General features: G+C 38.2%; 1 protein-coding gene across 1 annotated transcript in view; it reads right to left on the reverse strand.

The window, feature by feature from the left end:
• UBE2R2 (ubiquitin conjugating enzyme E2 R2) overlaps positions 1 to 16,039 on the reverse strand; it is a 92,844-nt gene that overhangs the window by 1,644 nt on the left and 75,161 nt on the right. Inside the window, exons 3-4 of the mRNA XM_029203996.1 lie at positions 12,449 to 12,546; positions 2,479 to 2,613 (exon numbers count right to left, since the gene is read on the reverse strand). Coding sequence (XP_029059829.1) covers positions 2,479 to 2,613; positions 12,449 to 12,546 — 233 coding nt within the window. The remainder of the gene's footprint in view (positions 1 to 2,478; positions 2,614 to 12,448; positions 12,547 to 16,039) is intronic.

Consider the following 16,039-nt stretch of genomic DNA (forward strand, 5'->3'; position numbering starts at 1 on the left):
TGATTTTTCTGTGAGGACCAGTTGCTCTTCTGCCCTACATACGGTTGACTGCTTCTTGTCACTCAGATATGAACTTATATGTCACCTTAGAGGAGGCCTATTCGGACAATCCAACTTAAAGCAGCCATCTTGTAATTCCTTCATATTATCCTACTCATCTTCCTCATTTGTTCATTTTTCTGTTGTTCTCCTTGCGCCCCTGAATGTGAGCAGAGACCTTGTCTATCTTAGTTAATTCTATATCCCCAGTGCTTAGAACACCGCCTGGGCACATACAGCTGTGCAACAAATACTGACTGTATGAACACATGAAGGTTAATGTTTCCTTCAACAAGTATGAAAATCCGACCCCTCAAGGGACTAGAAAAACTGAACTTAAAAACATCACCGGTGGTCCAGTGGCTAAGACTCTGTGCTCCCAATGCAGGGGGCCCGGGTTCGATCCCTGGTCAGGGAACTAGATCCCGCATGCCACAACTAAGAGTTCGCATGCCGCAACTAAAGATCCCGCATGCCGCAGCTAAAAAAAAAAAAAAAAAAAATCCCACATGCCGCAACTAAGACCCGGTGCAGCCAAATAAATAAAATACTTTAAAAAGCCCCACAAAAACACAACCACTATTCTCCCTTTTAATTAGACCTCTCTTGGTGGATCCTGTTGCCTTACATCCTGATGCTGCTGAGGCTTTCAGGCTTGAATCTCTCTTCTCACAGCTTTCTCCTTGAACCATCTTGTCCATTCCCATGGTTCTAACCCTTCATGCTGACAGCTCTCAAATCATCAGGGTCCAGCCTAAACTTTTCTTCTGAGCTCTATACCCTTATATGAGCAACTGGATGTCTCCGTCCTGACGTTCCATAGGAATCCTAACTCCGCAAGTCTGCATTTGTCATTGTCCACCTCCATGGCGTATTCAGTTCCTAAAATTATAACTCTTACTACTCCAAAGTCTTAAATGTTTTCAAATCTGTTTTCTCATTCTTGATTGTTACTATGTCAGTTTAGTCTTCATCTCAGCCTCCTCAAACCTCAGCCGGTCTCCTGGTCAGTTGTGTTCTTTTGGAACTCGAATAGGATTATCCTTTCACACAAAATCTTTAAGTGACACTCCAACACCTCTAAGATTAAGGACCAAACCCACCCTATGACTTCAGTGTCTTTTAAGACCTGATGCATTTCTTAATTTCCCATTACTTCTCAAATCAGAATTTACAATTCTCTTGATGTGTCATGCTGTTATTATACACCCGTGTTTTAGCAAGCATGTCTCTCTCTCCCTGAAAAATTCTTGGTTATGAAGCATTATCTCTCCTAGGAACCATATTATATGTTCCTTCCACTGTATCTTGTTTATGCTTCTACAGTTGCACTTATCATATTACATGTTCATTTCTTTGTTTACAAACGAAAGCATGAGCTCTCTAAGGAGAAAGACTATGCCTTACATCCTCCCTTTCCTTGAACATCAGGCTCCAGTCCTGACTATTTTATGAAGCATTCCCATTTTCCAATCCTCAGTCCACTCTCACTCTAAACTTCTGCAGGTCTTTACTATTTACACTAGTTATCTTCAATCTTTGGTATATACCAGTCACCTAAGTGGCTTGGTAAAAACAAAATACAGATGCCCAGATTCTATCCTTGTAATTTCATTAAATGACTCTGGATTAGGGAGAGGGTCTAAGAAGCTGATTACGGTGGGCAGAAAACTTATTCAGCTGTCAGATGACATGCATTTTTTTTTCATATCACATGGTATCATGCCAACTAGATTTATAGAGAGGGACTTTGAAAAGTTACAGAATGTGCTGCAACTGTCCTTGGGGCTCTACCAATCACTAAGTACTGTTAGAAAAATCTTATATCCTATGTAGGATATAATTTGAGAGATGAATGGTTGAGCCTAATACCTTCTTTTTTTTTTTTTTTTTTACAGATGGAAATATTAAAAAACCCCAAAAGTTAACTGATAAAAGGTCACATGACAGTGGCAGAGCTAGGAGTATATTCCAAGTCTCCTGATTCTTATTCTAGGGCTCTGTTAAACCATATACTAGAGTTGCTGATAATGGTGACTCCTAGAAGATACTTGCTGCTATGGTCAGAAAGGCCATATAAGGTTTCATTAATAAAAAATTTGAAAACAAAAATACCTGGAATGTCTGGAATACACTGGGTGTTTGATACATTTAAAGGACATGTTCAAAACCCAGAACAGTGTCCCTAAAATGATCAGGAGGAAGAGTTTGCAAACTTGACTAGTTTAGAACCTGGAAGTTCTGTGTCCTGGGAAATCAGATCTGCTGTCTCAAAAGCCAAACTCATTAGGCTCAGGCAGAAACCTCTTCCCAAACAATAAACCTGACAGAAGTGGAGTGGATATTTAAGTTCAATTTAAACCCTTGGTTCTAGGATATACTTTGGTTCTGTATGAAGACTTGAAGTAATCAAACAGAAGACAAAACAAAACACCTTACCTAATGATTTCAGCATATTCTTTGTCTTTTCCTTTACTGTCCCTCCATTTCCTGAACATAACCGAGGCATCCACATTGGCTGGGGAGAAGGTGTTGGGCTCATTAAGCAATGAGATTACACTTAACAGGATAGTCCTAGAAACAGGAAAAAAGGGTCAGCTATGAATACTCATATTCACAGTATTCAATAGTATTTTGTTTTAAATTTAAGACTATAATATTTGAGACTTTAGGGAAATGGAAACAGAGTATCAAAATTTTGTTTTCAGTACTCATCTGGCTAGGCTAGGAACAAGCTGCTACCTGGGAGACAAAGCAGAGGGAATCTGAGTTTAGCATAAAAGTTAGGTTGCAGGGCAAAATATGAACTCTGTAGAAGGCACTGTCTTAACTGGCAACATGTTCCAATCTACAAAAATTGGAGGTCTGGAAGCTTTTCAAATAACATTTAAAAAATTAACAAGTTAAGTGCAATAGGAAAAAGCAGGAGCAAAAAACATTTAGCTTGAAGGCAATCTTTTTGTGGAAAAGGGTAAAAATGATGCTACTCCATATATCTAATTCATATCGTGGCTGCTTAGAAGATCTGAAAACCAATATTACATACAAATGTATTTCTTTTCCATACTTATAAGGGAAGCAAGATAAGAGTTAAGCAGGTGAATGGAGAAAAAGCAATAGCCTTGACATGGAAGAACTAGTCTCTGAATAACAGAAATCTTGATTCAAAAAATATTTACTAAACCCTTACTATTGTGCCAGAGGCATCTAGTGAGATGTTGGATGTACAACAGTGAGAGAGTTAGTTGCCATCCCTGATCTCTCAGGGCTCAGAAATCTTGTGGGAAATTTTCATCCACAGATAAAAACTAGACACCTTAATCACAGGGAATAAAGTTTCTGTGAAATAAAATAAGCTCAATAAGCTCCAAAAATGTTTGAAATAGTTCCCAGGCTTTTTTCTCCCCTAAAAGCTATGTGCATGTAGGTAAAGAGAAACATGGGAGGAAAAATTAAATTTCTCTACCTTTTCTCATTGGTGCGAGGTTATAGATTTTGTTGTTGCAAAATAGCCTTTTGCTCCTGGCCCCAAGCAAAAAATAAAGGGAGGGAACCAGGCAATTAGATGTTTGATTTGATGAAACCTTTTCCTAAAAAGGGTAGAGAGTTTCTGTTATGTGATTATACAAGATTACGACAAAGGCACTTTCAAAGAAAACCTTCCCATCTAGTTCAAATTCATTTACCACATATACACTCCCCACCTTTCTATTAGGGTAAGAATAACTCCCTGTACCCCCACTTCCGTCCTTTTGGACTTCTTCAGTAATTACACTAAGAAGATTTAAAGAAACTCATCATTGCCAAAAATGCAAAATGGACTGACAATATCCTAGAAGCGAAAGAAAAATTCCGTAAGGATTGCTTCAGAAGAAAACATATACAAAACCTGATAGAAAGATAAGCAGGATAAGGACAAACTGTGGTACAGTTTAATGGTCCAGATAAGCATTTATTTACAACTTTCTGTGATGATGGAAATGTATAATCTGTGTGTTATCCAATATGGTAACCACTAGCCACATGTGGCCACTGAGCACTTTGAAAAGTAGATTATGCAACTGAAGAAATGAGGTTTTTAGTACTAATTTTAATTAAGTTTAAATAGCCACATGTAGTCAGTGGCTATCATACTGGACAACACAGGTCTAGATGAATTATATTAACTGAATTAGGAAATTTTTCCCAGGAGTGGTTTCACCAGGTTGATTTTCTTATATCTTGTGTTTATTATTAAAATGCCATATTGGGAAGTACAATTTTTTAAAATGGTGAATCATCCAGTTCTATCATAAGAAACTCACTTCTAATACCATGTACTCACTCCCTAAACTGAAATACATGATGCTTTCAGAAGCCTCAGGCACTAACGATAGCTGACTGTGATAATAGTTATTAACCCAGCACGTTTTCACTTCCTCCCTTTGTCTGGAGAGTAGAGCCATTTTTTGTACAGGGAATCCATTCCACTGATTCAGATGGGGTTAATCTCCTTCCTCTAGTACACCTTCAAACAACAACCATGCCACACGTTCATAAAAACCTACCTACCCACAGCAGTAGACATACCACCAAGTGCTGGCAAAGGACTCCAACACTAATGAAGATTCCTGATGCAATTCATATGCAATATACTATTCAAAATTTCCCAACCAGTATGTTGTGAGTGGGTTACAGGTAAACTGTATGTGATTCCCTCAGGCAGATTGGTAGGTAGGACCTGGGACAACTTGAGCCTCTGGAACAATAACTTCTGGCCAAAGGAGCATCTTCAGCTTACTACATTGTGATCTACGAATACTATCATTTCATATTTTCTATGTAACATGACTGGAAAAGGATGGGAAGCAATATCATACATAGTTTAAACTGCCTGGCACTTGTACCAAAATAATTTAACACAGGTGTGTTACATCTGTAGCATAGTAAACAACTCTGCGAGGTAGTATTATTAATCCTATTTTTATAGAGTGGAAAAATGAAATGTATGTAGAACATACAAAACACAATTGAATCCTGAAGCTATTCCAACTTACCTCTTTTTTTGTTGTTGTTGCTATTTTTTGGTGTTGTTAGTTTCAGTAAGTATTTTAAAATCCTTTCTCATTTATTGTATTTTTTTCACAAGAAAAAAGAAGTATTTAAGGGAGATAGGAGATCATAATTAAACATCTATGACCCAATGGGTAATACTGTATTTGTCCCTTTTCAACATATAGACAGTAATCAATGAGATGGGTCTGCCCTTTCTCTGTTAGCTACTATGTCACCACAAATACAATTTTAGCAGGGAGGGCAGAAACTGGCCTTAGCTCAACAAAGAAGACATGGCTTATGGGTCTCCCCAGAAGCCAAGCAGCAAAAGTTTGGAATTCTGTAGGACTAAAGATGGGCATTTTTCGTCCAGTGCATACACAGACCCTCCCAGGCAACGTGTGAGGTAGAAAGGGTTCATTTTTTAAAACTTCAACTTACTTGACTCTTAAAACATACATAGAAATACTGAAAGAGAGTTTGAATGATTGAGATTCTTAGATTTTACAGGCCTTAATTTGTTTAAAAGTGACGTATAGAGAAGCAAAGCTCACTGCCTGACCCTTCTAGTTGACCTAGAAGGGCTCTTTTAAGCTCTCACTTACACTATTTCAAAAGATGGACCAGTAACACCAGAAGATCACCCAATTAAAACTCAATCCTCATATGTTTTCAAGATGGGAGAGAAATTTAAAGAGGACATCATGGTAAAGAAGTCTGTTATGACTGGGAAGATAAAACGTGGTAGCTTAATGAGTCCACATACTACAAACAGTTTTTCTTTATGCTGCTAAAGCACCTAACAGGGACTTCCTGGTGGTCCAGTGGCTAAGACTACCAGCTCCCAATGCAGGGGGCCTGGGTTCGCTCCCTGGTCAGGGAACTAGATCCCACATGCTGTAACTAAGAGTTCGCATGCCACAACCAAAGATCCTGCATGCCGCAACGAAGATCCCATGTGCCACAACCAAGACCCAGAGCAGCCAAATAAATAAATAAATATTTTTTAAAAAATAATAAAGCAACTAACAAATACAACAGTTCCTGCTGTGCAGTCCCTGGAGCTACTGACATACCCCTGAGAACACATGGTAGGAATAAGGGTCTCAGATTAAAATACACAAAATGACCAAATCACATTTTAGTTTAAAAAGGAAAAATTTTAAATACACAAAATACATATCATTTGCACAGAATGAAACTAGCAATCTGAGTGCAGTGGGACCCAATATGCAAACATCAAGGGAGCAAATAAATAAAATAGTCCTGGCCCAGAATGGGGTTTACAGGAGCCCTAGGAACAGCACAGCCATAGCCATTTCCTATGACCTTGCCTACTTTGCCACCCAATCATTGCAGCAGTCTCTAGCTCCCTGCCCTTTCAGTGGGTTATAGAGAATACTAGATAGGAAAACAACACCCTACCCTACTCCTGAGAGACGCTTCTACATGAAGGTGTGGCCTCTGGAGTGGATCCATAAATCTGGTCCCATGATACATCTTCACAGTGGCAAAGAAAACACTGTTATCTATCCTTCAAAGGAAAGCAAATCCCTACCAAAGACCACTTTCCTATCCAAGAGACTGCAGCAGGTATGGCAGGTAGTTCTGGGGCTGGTGCCTCAGAGAAAGCACTTGTGAATTCTACTGCAAGGTCTGAGAGACCCCCCACCCACCCACCCCCTGGAAGCTCCCCCTTGGTTCTGGACAGAACATGGATTAAGGCACATTTTCTTTCTTTCACCAAGAAGAGGCATGGTGTTGTGGACTCCTAATCACATACATGTAGCAGCATCAGGGGGCCCTATCCTCCCAACTTCTTTCTTTGCTGACTAATGCCTACTCCTCAAAACTTCCCAATTCCATAAGGAACTCTCACCCCCTAAACTTAATCCTGGACATCTGAGGATAGGACTGTGGATCTCTTCTTCCAGAAAGTATGCTGGCTTCCTCTAAGAGGAGGAGAACTACTGAGCTTTTAGTGGAAGCTAGCTGGCTGCCGCTCTGGATCCCTACAGTTGTAGCATAGTACATTTTTCTTGGTTTCCCCTTTAGCCAACTCTCACTACTCACTAGATCTTGTTATATAAATCGACTTCGGCTCTCAAAGGTAACAGGAATTCCTTACTCTTCTTCAGGTTACAAAAGCCTGTACAACTTTATTTTCTGAATATGTTCACTGAGGTGTTAAATGAAAGACTAGTGCAGGTGGTCATGGAGGAGTCCAAACACATGTGAACATGGAACCACTTTCAGATAACAGTGCCATTCAGCAGTCAAGACCCTACAACAGGCTGAATTAAACCTTCTGCCACCTCCACTGCTGTCTTGGCTACAGCCATAAACTGGATATGGAGCTTAGAACCCTTAGTCAGACAGTGCTTACTCTGGATAATTTAGTAGCAAAGGGGTATAAAGGAAAATCCCTGGCATCTCGTATCTTGCCTCTTGATATTTCAGTGCCGTAAATAACCTGTGAGAAATATGTACAGTTTACTACCTTAAGGAGCTCCCTTGTCTCAAAACAAATAACACAGAAACAAATGGGAAAGGGAAAAGTGTCCCACATTAGGTAGTACTTTCCTGACTTTTCAGAGTTCTGGACATCACCAGGTGTTCCAGATGACGTTCCACAAGGCATGCAAAACACTCTATGTCCCCCCTAGAAATCCACAAACACCAAAACTCTCCATTCACTCTCCCACCCCAAGCAACACATTGAAGAACCATCCAATGATTATATGGAACTAAGAAAGAAACAAGAAGGTCCAAGAAGGTAACGATTTCCAATGCAAATACCTTTTAGAGCCATGGATGAAGATCAAAGGGGCAATCTGAAGATAACTAAGTTCTGGTTGTGAAGCCTCTAAATAAAAAAAGCATAAACGCAGGGAAGGCAATCCCTCATGTGAAGTCCAGGTGCTTCTAAATTGGGGCTCAGGTGACCTGAGGGCCCAGAGAGAAAAAAAAATGATGCTGGTGCCCAAAGTGGCTAAGGTAGTTTTTAAAGGGCAGATTAATATGAAAGGAGTTCCCTGCCCCGAAAGGAATGGATTAAATGAGAAACAGGCCTTTCTTTTTTTTTTGGCCATGCCACATGGTTTGTGGGATCTTAGTTCTCTGACCAGGGACTGAACCTGGGCCACAGCAGTGAAAGCACTAAATCCTAACCACTGGACCACCAGGGAATTCCCCAAACAGACCTTTCTTAAAAAGAAAAAATGTTTATAATATTTTAGGCTGAGACAAGGCAAATACAGTCTGTGTGTATTTACATAGAAGTAAAGGCAAAAATTTTGAATTCCTGTGGGTAATGGTAATAGATTGTCCATCCAAGCAGCACGAGAATGCAATGAGAAAAATCTTGTTTGGGGCTTTGCATCTAAAGAACAGGGAGGCTTCAAATTCTATACTGAAGTTTTAACCCCCAGTACCTCAGACTATATTTGGAGACAGAGTCTTTCAAGAGGTAATTAAGTTAAAATGAGGTCCTTAGAACAGGTCTTAATCCAGTATAACTAACGTCCTTATAAGAAGAGGCAATTAGGACACAGACATGAACAGAGGGAAGACCATGTGAAGACAAAGAGAGAAGACAAGATGAGGAGAGAAGCCTCAGAAGAAACCAACCTTGCCGGTACCTTAAAGAGTCCAGAACTGTGAAAAAATAAATTTCTGTTGTTTAAGCCGCACCAAAAAAAAAAAAGAGGAGGCTTGTTTTCTCAAAGGGTGGGTGTGGTGGTGGTATGTGAAGCATTTGATTCAACATTCAACCTCCAAAAGCAAGAATCACTAACACCTTAGAGCTATTACTTCTTCTATTCTAGGGTTACTACTAGTCCTGAAAAACAAGCACCAAAATCATACTTAAAGGACAACACTGGGGCTTCCCTGGTGGCGCAGTGGTTGAGAGTCCGCCTGCCGGTGCAGGGGACACGGGTTCGTGCCCCGGTCCGGGAGGATCCCACATGCCGCGGAGCGGCTGGGCCCATGAGCCATGGCCGCTGAACCTGCGCGTCCAGAGCCTGTGCTCTGCAACGGGAGAGGCCACAACAGTGAGGGGCCCGCGTACCGCAAAAAAAAAAAAAAAAAAAAAAAAAAAAAAGGACAACTCTGCATTTTTGGTCCAATTTTTCAACAAATCTTCCAAGATATTTAAAACCTTTTCTCTACATTGTCAGTTTAATTTTACTGATAAAATAATGTGTTTCTTTCGAAAGCATGCCAGCCTCTTAAACAATCATATAGTGTGAAAGAGATGAGAAATAGGGTAGCCAAACGTCTCCAAGGCAACAGAGTAATAATGCCCATAATATCCTCAAGGAAAGAAAGCATGATCCTGAAATCTTATATCTAGTTAAAATCTGTCATTTGAAGTATAATGGCAAACACACACGTATACTCCCATATACACAAGCACATAGTACTTTGAACACGTAACAACTCGGAATGTAATATAGCTCCTAGGAGCAATCCCTTGAGAAATTACTGATGGACAATTTCAGCCAGTTAATAGACCAAAGGAAGTAAAATAATGAGGAACAAACAATGAATTAATTTAACAACAGGAATAAGAATTTTTTAAACTGGGATTAAGCTACAGAGTACAGATTATAAATTTTATAACCCTGACAATAAAGAAACAATAATATTTAAAAGTTAGAAGGGGGAGGTAGATGGTTTCCTTTTCTTTTATATCTGTCAGTATACCATCTGATGCTGAAAAATCAAGTAATAAGTACGTATAAGTTAAAGGCCTAAATCAGCTAACAACTGTGTGATGTACGGATATGAGGGGATGAAGTAGAAATATACTAATTTTACTAATGATCATAAAAGATCCCGTGTAAAACAATGGTCTTAAAACTAATATATACATGCCCCTGGAGACATACGAAATATCCTATCAGTTCTCCTTTCCAGCTTCCCTTTTCACAACTGCCCTTTACAAGAAATGCATACCTCCCACACATCCCAAATATTTCTATGGTGCATTGCCTAGTGATGAAACATAAGAAGTACAAAACAAAGAGAAATTTACAAATAGAGCCGACTGCTTTTCCCTTCTCATAATTTTGTTAAAAGCACAGAGTGATGTTAAAAAAAAAAAGTATTTTGCTATATAGTGGAGTATAATAAATTCAGATATGTATAGATTGGGGCTGCTGGAATTATATTTTCACTAAAACAAATTAATTCCATCTCTGATTATTGTTAAGAAATGCATCAGGGCTTCCCTGGTGGCGCAGTGGTTGAGAGACGGGTTCGTGCCCCGGTCCGGGAAGATCCCACATGCCGTGGAGCGGCTGGGCCCTTGAGCCATGGCCGCTGAGCCTGCGAGTCCGGAGCCTGTGCTCCACAACGGGCGAGGCCACAACAGTGAGAGGCCCGTATGCATCATCGCCGAGGGAGAGTCCCACTAAAGTAAAGCAGAAAGTATATGGAATATGCAATGATTCCTTATTTTATAGACATAATAAACTTATGGCAAGTCTCAACGCCTGATCTATCTGAGAATTATTCAGAGGCATGATGTTTGTCAAGGCGAGGTGTATCAACACATTTATTTAAATTAAAAAGGGAAGTCAGTTTTTTCTCATTAAAAAAATATACCGGCAAGATGTGTTGAAATCTAAAATGTATCTATTTTCCCAATCCTTTCTAAGTATACTGGATGGAACAAAGTACCTAAAGAAATGAGTAACCAGCATAATCAATAGTATTTGATATGTCTTGAATAGACTTTTTGGTCTACTCTTCCCAGAAGGTGGGAAGCAAACACATAACTTGATAAGAGACAGGTAAGAAATCCTTGTGTGCATCAGGAAGCTTCAAGTTCTTTGCTTTTGACAAAAATGGAGATTCTAATTGAGTTACTAGCTTCCAGATCATTAAAAATGATTAACAAAATGAATGAATGAGTAAATGGGGGAGAGCAGATTAATCTCCTGTGCAGAGGAATTGAAGTAACTTATACAGATATCTCAGCCTTGTGGGAGTATAACTCCCCCCTCCTTAGTGTGGGCTGTACCTAGGACTTCCCTTATACAGAACAGAAAGGGGGACAAGGAGGAACTTTACAGAGGAGAAACCCTAAAAACAAGAGTCTCAGCCAGGTGATGAATGTTAACATCAAGAGTGGTAAGTCAGGCTGACAGTATGTACCCCTGCTATGACGTGATGAAAATGTACTTTACCTCCATGTCTTCCTCCCCAACACTCATAACTCCAGTATAATAAGCAGAAAAACATCAAAAAAAAAAATCCCACTTGGGGGGCATTCTACAAAATACCTGATCAGTATTCCTCAAAATTGTTAAGGTCATCAAAACCAAGGAAAGTCCAAGAAACTGTTGCAGTTGTCTAAGGAGAACTGTCTATTAAATATAATGTGCTATCTATCATGCATGGGGATCTCAGAGCAGAAAAATGACATTAGGTAAAAATTAAGGAAACGTGAAAGAGTATGGACTTTAGTCAATAATAAGGTACTAATACAGGTTCACTAACTGTAACAAATGAACCAAATGAATGTTAGATGTTAATAACAAAGAAACCTGGCAGGTGTGGGGAATATGGGAACTATCTGTACTTTCCTCATAATTTTTCTAAAAATCTAAAACCATTCTAAAATTTTGACAGTTATTTTAAAAGAAACACACTGATGACAAAACTACAATGAGAACACCATGTCCACCGTCTGGGATGGCTATAATAAAAGACATGGAAAATAACAAGTGTTAACAAAGATGTGGAGAAATTAGAATTCACACACTGCTGGTGGGAATGCTGTAAAATTTAGTGCAGCCATGTTGGAAAATACGGCAGTTCCTCAAGAAGTTAAACACTGAGTTATGCACCCCCAATTCCATTTCCAGGTATATGTCCAAGGAAATGAAAACATACGTACACATAAAAACTTGCACACAATGTTCAATGTCACACAATGTTCACAGCAGCATTATTCATAATAGCCAAGAAGCAGAAACAACCCAAATGTCCATCAACTGGTGAATGGATAAACAAAGTGTAAAGGCTAAGACTTTTCAGCAAAAAGTAATAAGAATCCTAGAATAAGGAAGCAACCAATCCAAACATGGAACTCATGAAATCCAAAACTGCAGGATGGAACTTAATGTAAGAGGAAGAATTCAGAGTAGAAAAATTCTTCCAAAGTGAACACAGAGAAATGAGTAACATATGCATTATTACTCCAGAATTACAACCCTTCAAAAGGAGGCATACATGCTACTTAAAGCTCCAGTAGAAGACAAAACAACCAAATATAGAAAGGATTCATTTGTACTTGTTAAAAGATAATATCCAATCTTAAGAGCCACCTAAAAACCAGATTATTCCTTATGTAATTCCTTACCTGACATTTTGAGTAGGATTCCACCTTTCAGAGGGCAGTTCTCCACTCTGTGGGTCATCTACAGGTGGATGAAGAATTGAAATGCATACATCTCCATTCTACGAGACACAAATATCACATTCAGTAAATACTCAAAAGTATGTTATTGAAAAAATATCAATTCCGCTGAAATTTCTTTTACTCCTAGAAGACTTGTTTTCTTACCATTAGGGGAGTAAACAATCCTGCTTTTTCTTCTTGTTTGGAATCAATGATAAAGAAGAATTAAACATTTTTTTATATTATAAATATTCATTTTGACCAATCTCCAAAATACATTTCTTAGTTAAAAAAAGAAACACTACATCTGTAACACCATCCTTCTAAAACAAATCATTTAAAAATAGAAACAGACAAACATGATAAATCAATGATTAAAGAGTCTTGAGAAGCAACTAAATCTATTTTTACACATCTAACATTAAAAGAAAGAAAAAAAAAATCTGACCTTGCTTAAAATATGCCTGGAGAGAAGCTATAATCACCTTTAATATTAATCACTGGTTTCAATAAATATGGTTTATATAAACTGACACATGCCTCACAACAACTTAATTATATATATAACTCCCTCAGTATATGGATAGAAAGAATTCACCACTATAATATTCTGGTTCATAAATTTAAATTATAGGACCTAAATTACAAGTACATTTAAAGTCAAACATATATGGATTGTCTACCATATGCAATACAGATTGTTAACAGAAAAGACAAGACTGAGAACGATACAGTTGCCTATCTCTCAGTCTAAAATGAAACAAAAGATTCAAATGTTTAAAAAATTAGAGGTGTAACCATATAAAGTGAAAAAAACTTACATATAAACCCAAATTTACACACACCAAGATAACAGAACATTTTTTAAAGGATAATAAAATTTTAATAAAGCCAATACCGAATACTATATTCCAAAACTCTGTATTGTTAGATAACATGAGGAAGGTAAAAAAGCACTACAGAAACAAGGAGAGAGAAACTAGGTATATTTGGAGAGGACACCTGGGAGATGGTGTGGAAGAAAAACAAAAAGCTTAATCGTTGAGGAAGATTTGAGATGGGCTTTCAATAGTGATTACAATTTTAATAACCTAAGGGAAATTCAGACATGAGATTGCCTGAAGAAACCAGCATCATAAATAAAATATGTTCAGGCAGTTACATTTATTTTGTATTATTACACCAATACCACAAACTTAGTGGCTTAAAACAACACAAATTTATTATTTTACAGTTTTGTAGGTCTAAGTCTGACACTGCTCTCCACAGAGCTAAAGTCAATGTGTGGGCAGCAATGCATTCCTTCCTGGAGGCTCTAAGAAAGAATCCCTTTCCTTGCCCTTTCTGTCTTCTAAAGGCCACCCACACTCCTTTGTTCTTGGCCCCCTTCCTCTAATCCTCAAAGCAAGCAATGTTGCATTTTTGAGCCTTTCTTCCAAAGTCACATCTCCTCACTCTCATTTTCTGCCTACCCTACCTCTTCCACTTTAAAGGACCCTTGTGATTACACTGGGCCCACCTAGATAATCCAGAATAATCTTAGTTTAAGGTCATCTGATAAGCAACCTTAATTCCTCTTAACATGTAATCTAACATAACACAGGTTCCAGGGATTAGAATGTAGACATCTCTGAGGGACCATTATTCTACCTACCACAGGAGTGAAGAACGCAGCTTGAATGAAAAATAGAGCACAAAAATTAGTCGAGAGGAGTATGTTACTTTGTTCAGAGTTTAATATGTGTGTAAGTAAAATTTCTTAGTAGTGAAATGACAAAAATAGATCTGTACTTAGAAATGACATATTAAAAGATGGGCATCTCAACTGATGCAGACAAAGCACTTGACAAGACCCAACACTTTCTCATAATAAAAACACTCAGAAAACTATAGTTACCTTCTAGCTATCTTAAAATTGTAAAGGGAATTTATTTAAAAAAACAAAAACAAAAAACCCACAGCTAATAAACAGCATACTTAATTAATGGTGAAAACTCTCCTCCTAAGATCAGAAATAAGACAAGGGCACCCACTTTCACCACTGCTATTTAACACTGTCCTGGAAGTTATAGCCAGAGCAATTAGAGAAGAAAAAGAAAATTTTAAAGTGTACAAATTGAAAAGGAAGTAAATCTATTTCCATTGCAAGTGTCAAAGAAAATTCCAAACAATTCACAAGAAAGCTACTAGACCTAATCAATTCAGCAAAGTTGTAGGATATAAGATCAACACTCAAAAATCAGTTTTATTTTGGGATTCCCTGGCGGTCCAGTGGTTAGGACTCTGCACTTTCACTGCCAAGGGCCCGGGTTTGATCCCTGGTCGGGGAACTAAGATCCTGCAAGCTGTGTAGCGTGGCAAAAAAAAATTCATTTTTATACACCAGTGATGAATAACCTAAAAAAAAAAATTAAGCAGGACTTCCCTGGTGGCAGAGTGGTTAAGACTCTGCACTCCCAATGCAGGGGGCTGAGGGATTCAATCCCTGGTGAGGGAACTAGATCCCACATGCGTGCCACAACTAAGAGTTCCTATGCCACAACTAAGGAGCCCACCTGCTGCAACTAAGACCCAGCACAATTAAATAAATAAATAAATATTAACAACAACAAAAAAAACAAGTTAAGCAAACAATTCCATTTACAATGGCCTCTAAAAGAATAAAATATCTAGGAATAAATCTAACCAGGGAGGTGAAAGTCCTGTACACAGAAAGCCACAAAACATTGCTCAAAGAAATTAAAGAAGACTACAAAAAGCTACAGAAAGCTACAAAACATTGCTCAAAGAAATTAAAGACCTAAATAAATAGAAAAACAGCCTGCATTCATGGGTAGGAAGACTTGACGTTGGCAATATTCCCCAGTTTGAGCTACAGACTCAATGCAATCCCAATCAAAATCCTAGCTTCCCTTTCTGTAGAAACTGACACACTGTTCCTAAAACTTATACGGAAATTTAAGGGACCCACAATAGCCAAAACAATCTTGGAGAAGAAGAATAAAGTCGAAGGACTCACACTTCCTGATTTCAAAACTTACTATAAAGCTACAGACAAGAAGACAGTTTAGGATTGGCATAATGATAGACCAGGGCAATAGAACTGAGAGTCCATAAACGGACCCATACATTGCCAATTGGTTTTTGACAAGATGGTTAAGTCCATTCAATGGGGAAAGAACAGTCTCTTCAGCAAATGATGCTGGGACTGGATTTCCAAAAACAAAAGAAGGAAACTGAACTCCTACCTCATACCATATACAAAATTAACTCAAGATGGAACAAAGATCTAAAAGCTAAAATCATCAACTCTTAAAAAGGGTGTGTGTGTGTGTGTAAAATTTTCATGACCTTGGATTTGGCAATGGATATTTTAGGTACGACACAAAAAGCATGAGCAACAAACAAGCAAACAAAAACAGATAAACTACACCTCATTAAAATGAAAATATTTTGTGCAAAGGACATTACCAAAGAAAGTGAAAAAAACAACCTATAAATACAGAAGTATCTGCAAGTCATACATCTAATAAGAATTTAATGTCCATAATA

Source organism: Monodon monoceros, unplaced genomic scaffold (assembly GCF_005190385.1).
Source record: "Monodon monoceros isolate NGI ecotype Baffin Bay Population unplaced genomic scaffold, NGI_Narwhal_1 Super_Scaffold_5, whole genome shotgun sequence".
NCBI classification, from domain to species: Eukaryota; Metazoa; Chordata; class Mammalia; order Artiodactyla; family Monodontidae; genus Monodon; species Monodon monoceros.